The following is a 10,636-nucleotide window of genomic DNA, read 5'->3' as shown; positions in this document are numbered from 1 at the left end:
GAGCTATAGGGCCAGACCCTGTCTCAAAAATAATAAAACAAGGCTGGGCAGGTGGCTCACATCTGTAATCCCAGTGTTTTGGGAGGCCAAGGTGGCTGGATTACTTGAGGTCAGGAGTTTGAGACCAGCCTGGCCAACATGGTGAAACCCCATCTCTACTAAAAAAAAAAAAAAAAAAAAAAAAAGGCAAGCATGGTGGTCCTAGTTACTCAGAAGAGGCTGAAGTGAGAGGATCACTTGAGCCCAGGAGGTTGAGGCTTCATTGAGCTGTGATCAAGTTCTGCACTGCAGCCTGGGCAACAGAGTGAGACTCTGTCTCAAATAAATAAATAAGAAATAAATGAAATAAAATAAAGCACTGTTGGGGTTATTTTTCTAGTAGAAGAAGAGAAAGCTGAGGATTGAAATGGGCAGAGTGGTGACCTAATCAATATCCAGATTGCGAACACTTAAAGGCAGGGTCTCTGTCAACTTTGTTTCCAATGAAAGCCCCATACAGTATCTGGCCCCAGCTCAGTGATTAATAAATGAGGGAGGGAGTTGTCATCAGGCATTTGAGGGACATTGATGCCTCCTCTGGGACTCTGGGTATTTATGCAGAGACTCCAAAAAGCTGGAAATCAAAGGACTGGGGATTTAGTCTCAGTCTGTCCAACACTGGTTCAGCTCCCACTCCTCCATAAATGAGTTTCTTCTTTATAAAAGAAGAGGTAATGGTATCTGCCTCATCTGGCTCCCTGGAGCTTGAGGAAGCTGAAATGAAAAAAAAAGAAAAAATAGGAAAGAGCTTTGACAAAAACAAGACACTACTTTGCAATTGTGATGGCCGGATGCTATGGTGATGTCCCAGCTAGCAATTATGTTCTCAGCGGCAACTGTGGGCAATGAGTGAGTCATCTTCTCACTCTCAAAGCCAGAGGCCTTGAAAGAGAAGAAATGAGGTGAGCCTTTTCTTAAGAGTTTTTTGGAGGGGACCAGAGCAGACCCCCTCACTCCCAACACACACACATACAAACTATACCCCAGATTCCAGCCTTCTGGGGATTCATAGTCAGCTTAAGCAAGGACTGCATCCCTACCTGTTATTTAATTCTGAGACACTGGGATCCCTAAGTTATTGAGGTTTCTCGGAGACTAGAAGTGAAGTGAGAGTCTCCAATTTCCATTCAGTCCCAGTTCTACAGCCAGCCTTGGGCTCCAGTTCTTATTTTCACTAATTTACTCTGTGGCTTCAGGTAAATTACACTCCCTCCCTGAACTCTTTTCATCTGTAAAGAAAAAAAAAAAACTAACAGGATGAACTAGATGCCTAACATTATGTTTCTGAATCTGGACTGGGATTCAGAAGACCTGGGTTTGAGTCCTAGCTCCATCACAACGACTGTACAACCTTAGTCAACTTCTTTCCGGGGCCTCAGTTTTCACAACTATAAAATGAGGCATTTGGGTTAGATGCTTGGCAGTGTGTTTCAAAAGTTCTGAACCGGCATTCAGGAAACGTGGATTCTAGCCCTAACTGCCAGAGTGAATCACTGCCTGAGTTTAGACTGGTCTCATCTCTTCTCTGGGCTTGCTTCTCTACTTTTATCGTGAGGATATTCAAATACAAGTTATCTAAACACACCCTTTGATTCTGACAGCCCATGGTTCTAGAATTTTACAAGTACTGAAAAGGAAGTGAAGAAAGGGAGAGGCCACACCCAGAGTAATTTCTCATAAACTGGCAAGTGGTTGCCCTCTATGGGTCTGACCTGGAAGTGCAGGCCCAATTAGACCACTTGCTGTAGCAACTGCTAAAGAGCTGAGGCCAGAGGGGAGCGCAAGAGATCACTGAGTACTTCACTAGATAGGGCCAGAATCAGGCTGCGGTTGACCTACAGACCTCCCAGTCCCTCACAATGAGAGACATCCAGATAAGAAGTGTGTGCTGGGAGACTGAACCTTCTCTCCTAGTGACTAGAAACAAGAGGCTTTCCAGGGCTGTGCAGAGAGCATGGCCAGTAGGGTCTCTGCCATGGGCAAAGTGAATGTCGGGGGTGTGGATGAATGGGGGTGGAGTGTGACTGTGCTATGAGAGTGGGTATGGGAACAAGTTAGTTCCTTGGCTGAGAAGTTTTCACATATGGGGCAAAGATATGGCAAGAACTGCTCAAATGAAAGTGCTTTTCAGCATCCCCATCTACTCCCTTCTCTCCTCAGAGAAGAGAAAATTTATACCTGGGCAGAAAAAAGGAGTGACCTTAGTGTCAGAGTGAGAACCTAATCATGAGAAAGACTAAATCATGAGAAGGACTAAATCATGAGAAAGACCAGGGAGTGCTTGGTATTCAGGGAAGGCCCTACTGTCTAGAGGATTTGTGGGCTCAGTGTTGAGGTATCACTAAATTTGAGGGGCTTCTTGGACACAGTATTGCAGGGCATTACATGCTGGAGGTGTAGGATGGGTTCAGATATAGGGTTATGTTACAGAAACAGGTGCATACTAAGGCTTTCATTACTGTCATTCTATAATGTTTTATTATATAAGCAGTACTAGGCAGGCCATGCAACACTGGGCTCCCCTCCTCCATCTCTCTTTCTTGGTTAAAAAGTCTGACCACCTAACTCAGATGCAAGGGAAACAACAAAGGCAGTCAATGTTTCTTCTTATGTGACAGGGATGGTTGCAGCCCTACTTCTCTCCTAATTCACTGTAGAAACCAGGTCAAGTTTCAGCATCTCTCTGGGCCTCAGTTTCCCCACCTGAAACAGGAGCAAGCTGGACTTGATGAGCTTCCGGGTTTCTCCCAGCCCTGACATTCTATCTGGTTCTTTTTATAATGTTCTATGGTGTTCTATGCTTCTCTGCCCCTACCCGAGTAGGGGCCACCAATTCCCAAAGGTCCTTTCAACCCTAACATCCAAGCCTACTCATTCAAGCTTCCAAGGCTTTCCATTATATCCTAGTCCCACCCCCACCACTTCATCCCACCACCATCCCCTCATGCCACTACCACCATTGCTGCTGTCTAGAAAAGGGTGCAGTCTTCTCTACTTTTGTTTGGAAATTCTAACAACCCACCTCTGATGCTAATGAGTTGATAAAGATTGATACAGTATTGCTCTGAGGTGACAGAACTCCCAGTTCTGCCACTCTTCCCTTTGTGCCCTTGGGAAAATACGCCCACTTCTCTAAACTTAATTTTTTCCCAACTCTAAATTAAGGGTGGTGGACTAGAATGGTCTCTGAAAGCAGCAAATTGCTCCAACATCTTTCACTTCTAGGCAATGAGAAGATCGAGACTGTCTTTGATGTTTTGCCATAATTCTGATCCTCTCTCAGTGTTCCTTAAATGGAAACCTCTCTGCCTACAGCCTCCCACCTCTGATAAGTACCCGCAGTTTCCACCAGCAATTCCTAGACCTGTCTCCTTCCCTTCCTCAACCTGGTCCCAACACGAACAAAAAGTTTTTCTCTCCCAATCAAGGTGTCTGTGAGTCATAATAGTTTACTGTGAGGAACAGACTCAATGAAGATAACAAACTGCTTTTTACCCTATCAAATAATTTGCCTGCTGGGCGCAGTGGCTCATGTCTGTAATTCCAGCACTTTGGGAGGCCAAGATGGGCAGACCACCTGAGGTCAGGAGTTCGAGATCAGACTGGCCAACATGGCGAAACTCCATTTCTACTAAAAATACAAAAATTAGCCGGGCGTGGTGGCATGCGCCTGTAATCCCAGCTACTCAGAAAGCTGAGGCAGGAGAATCGCTTGAACCTGGGAGGCAGAGGTTGCAGTGACCCGAGATCACTGCACTCCAGCCTGGGTGACAGAGCAAGACTCCCTCTCAAAAAAATAATAAAATAAAATAAAATAAAATAAAATAAAATAAAATAAAATAATTTGTCTATACGGTCTTGTCATTAGTTTATTGCACCACCCCACCACTGCTGATTCCCACAAGCCTCTCCCAGAAAAACCACAAACAGACCCTGGGACGGAGACTTTGAAGGATATTTTGAAGGATATTTTATTTAAAAGTTTTGTAAACAGAATTATTCTCACAGCTTCAGCAGCAGCAAGAGCTCAATTCAACCTCCCAGTCCAGACTAGTTGCTTGGGATACTTCCTCAGACAACCCAGTGGCTTGATTTGAAGTCAGACCTGAGAGGGTCCCTTGTCTTCCTCCTGGAAGCCATTTCCAAAAGATGTGTATGGTGGGAAGCACCACAGGAAAAGGAGGGAGGAAAAAACATGCAGGTAGTTAAAAAAAAAAAAAAAAGTAGAAGAGGTGGGAAGGTAGCAGCGAGGATTGGGGTAGACCCATTGTAGGTACTAAAAAGTGTTTGGAAAAAATAATAAAGAATTAATAAATAAGCAAAATCAAAATTGGTCTTGTTTTGAGATGGAGTCCCTCTCTGTCTCCCAGGCTAGAGTGCAGTAATGTGATCTAGGCTCATTGCAACCTCCTTCTCCTGGGTTCAAGCGATTCTCCTGCCTCCGTCTCCTGAGTAGCTGGGATTACAGGCGTGCACCACCATGCCTGGCTAATTTTTGTATTTTTAGTAGAGACGAGGTTTTACCATATTGGCCAGGCTGGTCTTGAACTCCTGAGCTCACGTGATCCGCCCACCTCAGCCTCCCAAAATTGCTGGGATTACAGGTGTGAGCCACTGCACCCGGCCTCAAAATTGTTTTTGTAATCTGGAAGAGGAAATTGCTTGCCAATTGTTGCCAAAAATCCCAGTTTCTTCGTTCCTGTCCATGTGATGTGCAATGATAACATTTCATATCTATAGGTGATTACATACTGTTATCATGGCTGAAGTATTGTGATTAATATTGGCTAATACATTGTGATTAATGATGGCTAATACTGTATCTAAAATATTATGAAAAAGTCACAGAGATGAGGACGAGTGGGCAAGGATAAAATGGGATGAAGAGAGACCAGGCGCAGTAGCTCACACTTGTAATCCCAGCACTTTGGGAGGCTGAGGTGGGCAGATCACGAGGTCAGGAGTTTGAGACCAGCCTGGCCAGGGTGGTGAAATCATGTCTCTACTAAAAATACAAAAATTAGCTGGGTGTAGTGGCACGTGCCTGTAGTCCCAGCTACTCGGGAGGCTGAGGGAAGAGAATCGCTTGAACCTAGGAGGTGGAGGTTGCAGTGAGCCAAGATGGCGTCACTGAACTCCAGCCTGGAAACAGAGAGAGACTCCGTCAAAAAAAAAAAAAAAAAAAAAAAGAAAGAAAGAAAGAAAAGACAAGAAAAAAAAAAAAAAAAAAAAAAAAAAAAGGATGAAGAGGATATCATGGAGTTAGAGTGCTTTGGTTCAGACCTGACTGACCTGCATCTGCTTGGAGTCTCTGGGGACCTTCAAAGGCCCCCTTATAGCTCTAAGGAGCATTTGTCCCAGGAGCAGTAGGGGGAGCAATGCTAAAATCTGGCTATGCTTGGGCACTGAAGGTACCAATTACCATCAATACCCATAACCAGTTGTTGTCAGGTACTCACAGATAATTACTATCAATACCCACAGGCAATCACCATTAATACTCATAGGAAACCGATGTTGATATCCTATGGCTACCATCACTCAGAAGTCTCTCATCTGGACCGTAGTCTAGATGGCAGGGGCAGGGATGAGGGAATGGAAGAGGAGAACTGGTTGAGAGGAAGATATAGCACTAATCCCGGAAGAACTACTTTCTATCCTTTCTGGTCACTCCAGGGTTAAGAAAAAGGCCTAGGGTAGGGCAAGGGAAAGCTGAAGCCTAGCTAGCCTTGCCCCAGGTCCCTTCCTTCAGGGTGTCCCCTTGATAACAGGGAAAAGTATGACCTGCAGGTAATGGTTAGCTGATCCTGACTAGCAGGAATTGCCATGATCTGGGGCTCTTTCTTTTCTGTAACCAGAAACTGGCAAAAGGAAAGAAGGGAAGGTGGGGTCCATCCCTCTTGATCAATGGGCCTATTTGCAGGGTCCCACTGGGCCTTAGTTTCTGGCGAGCCAGGGCTACAGCATAATAGCACTGGAAGCGGATCAGGAGCACAGGAACCAGCAAGATACCAGTGTACATGCCTGCAGTGGCTGTGAGAGCAGCAGTGGGTTGACCCGAAGCAGAGAGGGGATAGACATCTCCATAGCCGACAGTAGTGAGAGTTATGACAGTCCACCAGAGACATGTAAAGATGTCTCCCAAGTGGGGCTCACTTTGACCTGAGATGGACATGCCTAAGAGCTCCCCATAGAGGAAGAACAAGCCAAAGAATAAGATTTCAGCAACCTAAATCAGGAGAAAGGCACCACCTCTTTCCAGGAAGAATGGAGGGTATGAATAAGGACTCTCATGGCCAAGGATTTTTCAAAGAAGCCCAGGAGACGAACCAGCTTGAGAACATAGAGAGAACGAATGGCCCCAAGGATTCGGCTAAGATAGAGTTGCTGTACAGCCTTGTCACCTACCACCAATTCCACCAATGCAGGGAACAAACAGAAGATATCAGCTAGACTGAGAGGGCCATACAAGAAGCGCACCTTATCAAGGCAAGAAATGGTCCAGGCAAAGAGCTCAGTTCCAAACCAAAGGGGACAGAGCAGCTCCAGGTATAGCAGATGTGGGGCATGGCGGTAAACAAAACCGTTGTTCTGCTGCTACTGCTGCTGCTGGTTTTCCCCTATCCCCATCCCATGTTCCGTAGTAGTAAAGTTGACAGAGAAGTAATCCAGCTGGACCTCTGTCTCCTGGAAAAAGATGACCAGGGCATACATGGCAAAGAGTGTGGAGATTAGGGAAACGCACTGGAGAAAAAGATGCTTGTGAGAAATCCCGTTTGCCAGCATCCCCACCTCTCTAACTATACTTCCACCCTTCTTGGCTTCCCTTTTTGAGGGATGCCCCCAAATTGTGCCGGAAGTCTATAGATTCGAGTCCCAAGCACTATGTCAAGTGTGTAGACATTGTGGCATTTTGGGAGGGTCCTTTAGGGGTAGGAGTGTCTAGCATGGTGCCACACACTGTTAATTAGTTACCCTGGCCCCTAAGGAAGACTGAGGTTGGTCAAGAAGCACCCAGAGCCAGGATTTCTAAGTATTTTGCAGTCCCTGGCCTTCTATGTGGTTCAGAAGAAGGTGTTCATGCATGCAGGCATTCTCACAGGCCTCCCAGGACAGAAAGTCCTGGGTATGGGTCTCCTTGCCACTTAGCATGAGCCGGCAGCAAGGTGCCAGGGGTGCTTCTGCCAGGCCCCAATAAGCCAACTCCTCCTCTAGGATATCCCAACAAACGTTGGCAGGGCAGTGCAGCTGCTGAGTATGGTAGTAACCCAGCACATAGCCAAAGAGCTCAGGGTTGCTGTCAAAGAAAAACTCTTGGCTGGCCACAGTGGCTCACACCTGTAGTCAGAAGTTGCAGACCAGCCTGACCAACATGGTGAAACCTCGTCTCTACTAAATACAAAAAATTAGCCGGGCATAGTGGTGTACACCTGTAATCCCAGCTACTTGGGAGGCTGAGGCAGGAAAATCACTCGAACCCAGGAGGCAGAGGTTGCAGTGAGCCGAAATTGTGCCATTGTACTCCAGCCTGGGCAACAAGAACGAAACTCCATTTCAGAAAAAAAGAAAAAAAAAAAAGAAAGAAATAGAAAAGAAAAGAAAAGAAAAGAAAAGAAAAGAAAAGAAAAGCTCTTGAACCAGTGGGCCCTGAGCACCTGGGGTGCCAGGCGGGGATGGCTCAGTTGGCTTGTAGAGGCAGGTACCTGGAAAGGCCCTCATGGTGTTGATGTAGATCAGGTGGCATATGCCGCCAACATCCAGGATCAGTTTACTATCCAAGTCCTCCATGGAAAACTGTGAGCCTGCTTCTAGGCTGGCTGGGATCTGCTGGCAAAAGGAGGGATGACAGGGGTTAGGACATGGCCCTCCTGCCTTCCTCTCCCTTCCCATGTTTGGCCAGGGCAGAAAGGGGGCTGAGAGCCACAGAAGTGATATGACAGCCCAGGCACCATAGGGAGGTTATCCCAGGCAGGGAGCTGGAGTGCCTTTTCCTCCTGGGTCTTCAGGAATCAGGAGGGCAGCAAGCTCTCAAGTGTGGTCACAGTGACTGGCCAGTCTCTCCTGGGCCCAGCAGTTCCAGGAGAAAAACCAGCCTAGCCTGGAAACAGATGTCTTTCAGGGGCTCTTGGGAGGCACCTGGTGGCTCTGAGAGAATAGTTGTGCCATGGTATACAGCAGGGGAAGTTACAGCAACTGCAGACTAAATGGCCAAGATAGGAATGGGGTGTCTCTTAATCTTCTGTCATCACTTTGAAAACTTGGGACTGGGGTGGGGTGGGATGGGGAAAGGAGTAAATGGAAAAGCCACCAAGTGAGGCTAAGTGCAGGTGATAGAGAGTGGAGTGAAAATGGGAGTGACAGGGAAGCTGGAGGGCCTTAGAGATCCCCAGGCCTCCACAGGGAGTAGGAGGTGCCTGACTGGAGAAACTGGCTTGAGGGTCAGCAGATCGGACAGTGATGGTTATTGACTCCAACCCCCCTGGCGCCCGGTCCTGGGCACTCCTCAGCAGCAGCACCAGCAGCATCGGCACTAGCAGCCTCTGTGAGTCTCTCTACTGGGCACCCTAAAATTGCTTTGGGCTTAATGAGTTCCTTGCCTGGGAATAGAAAGGAATAAGAACAGAGTGGGGAGTTGGAGAAGGAGAGAGAGAGGGAGAGAGGGCAAGAGGAACACAGAAAAGCAAATGGTTGGGGGGTGGGGGTCAAAACACCTACACTGATCAACATTTAAGTGTCCCCTACCCCCTGAGAAGAGTTTGCCTAAGCCTCTCATGTTTGTCCCTGAGGGCAAAAAAAGAGGGCACAGGCTGGTATTCCTAGTCCAGGAATCTCTCCCAACCCCCAGCCAGCCCCTGCTCACTCACTTGGTTGTTTTGCATGGTCCACGAACACTGGCAGTTAAGGGACTGATGGCTGGTTGAGCGGCGGGGCCGGAGGTGGCGGGGTGGGTGGTGTGGCCAGCCTTGCTGCTGCCCCCGCAGTTCATGGCTGCCTCTGCATGGAGAGATCTCAGGCCCCAGGGCCAGGGTGTGCTCATGGAAGAGATAGCCAAGAGCCAGGGTTTTCCGGGAGCCTCTTGTTCCTGCTGTGGCCAGATGATTAAGGGCAACAACTCAACCCAGGGCTGTATGTGCCCCTGCTTGCTTGTTTAGGGAGGCAGTCCTGGCCCCCAGCCAGCAGGAACCTGGCCGACTTTGCTGCTCCTCCTTCTCCTCCCCCCGCCACCCGCCGCCCTTCGTTCCAGCCTGCGGCAGAGGGAAAGGAGGAGGCAGCAGCTGGAGGAAAAACAGTAAGTTAGATGGTCAGGCTCCAGCCAAGAAGACATCTCACGAGACCAGTTAATATTTGGAACAACTTTCTACCCCATCACCCAGCCCCACTCTAATTCCCCACCCTTCCCCCAGCTCTGCTGCAGTCCTCCTATCAGAAGTCTGCAGAGGAGGAAGGGGCGTGGGGGGAGGAGCAAAACAAGGACCAGGAGACAGCCCGGGAGGCCAGTTGTGTTCCTGACTGTATCCAGCTGTTTCTGCCCACTCATTTTTATGTTCTTTTCTCTAGAGGCCCTCATGCCAAGGCAGGGGATAGAGATTGGAGAAGGGGAGGGGCAGGGGAACAAGAGAGAATCCTGCTTGCCTGTGGCCTGTGCCAGAACTGGCAGATACCCCAGACCCTTTGAGACAAGCCATAGCCCCTCCTCCCACCCTTCCCCGACTCCTGCCTCCAGGACCCCTCCTGGAGGATTGAGCCAGTCTCCTATTTTGCTAATGAGAGTTTGCCAATGGAGCACCCAGATGAATCTAAATTCCAAGGTAGCCCCCACCCCTTGGCCCAGCCTCCATGCCTCTCTCCCTTCACCAGACCAGAAATTTCTATGAGGAATAAAAATTCCTACCACAATCCAACACCCTCCTTAACTCTTCCTTTTCAGCCCATTCCTCCCTCAGAGCCAGGGCTGAGCTGAATTGAGAGTTTCAAGACATGCTAGCAGGCTCCTGGCTCCTCTTCCCTCTTCATTACTGACTTGCTGTATGGCTGGTGCAGGGGGTAGTTTCCTCAGTGGACTTCATGGCTAGAATGGAAGCGGAGGGGAGTGGTGACAAACACAAAGGTGCACAGGGACCCCTGAGTTCAGCTCTACAGAACTGGATTCTTAACTCAACAAAAAATGGCAAATAAGAACTTGGGCACTTGGAGATTTTCAGACTGGGAGGGTAGAAGCAGCAGCTCCCTCTCTCTGCCCGCCCCCTTTCCCTTCCCCTCCCCTGTGCTTACCTGCAACCACTCCAGTGCATTTGCTTCTTGCTTCCCTAAACCTGCCAGTCTCTTTCATGCATGGTGCTTTTCTTCGGGACACTGCTCTATCCCCTCCAGCTGTATATCAACTACTTCTTCCATATCCACCTCTAATGTCTCACCACTTTGTGGGAGCCTTCCTTGATGCCTTTCCTCCAAGACAGGGTGCTGTCCTCTGCATTCTCATAACCTGCTTTGGTTTTTTTTCCTAGAGTACTTTTCATACTCCTCCCTCCAGCCATGCTCCTGGCATTGAGTAGGCACTCATCGGCTATTGAACAAATACAAATTATAACCTTATATG

General features: G+C 48.2%; 1 protein-coding gene across 1 annotated transcript in view; it reads right to left on the bottom strand.

Annotated features, from left to right (window-relative positions):
* The window catches only part of MSN (moesin), a 185,551-nt gene extending 176,419 nt beyond the window's left edge, over positions 1–9,132 (bottom strand). Inside the window, exon 1 of the mRNA XM_011966282.1 lies at positions 8,904–9,132. Within this exon, the coding sequence (XP_011821672.1) occupies positions 8,904–8,918 (15 nt within the window). The 5' untranslated portion in view covers positions 8,919–9,132. The remainder of the gene's footprint in view (positions 1–8,903) is intronic.
* Between the last annotated feature and the right edge of the window lie 1,504 nt (positions 9,133–10,636).

This window comes from Mandrillus leucophaeus, unplaced genomic scaffold (genome assembly GCF_000951045.1).
Source record: "Mandrillus leucophaeus isolate KB7577 unplaced genomic scaffold, Mleu.le_1.0 Scaffold753, whole genome shotgun sequence".
NCBI classification, from domain to species: domain Eukaryota; kingdom Metazoa; phylum Chordata; class Mammalia; order Primates; family Cercopithecidae; genus Mandrillus; species Mandrillus leucophaeus.
The sequence above is the reverse complement of the archived record's forward strand: the minus strand, read 5'-3'. Positions and strand labels throughout refer to the sequence as shown.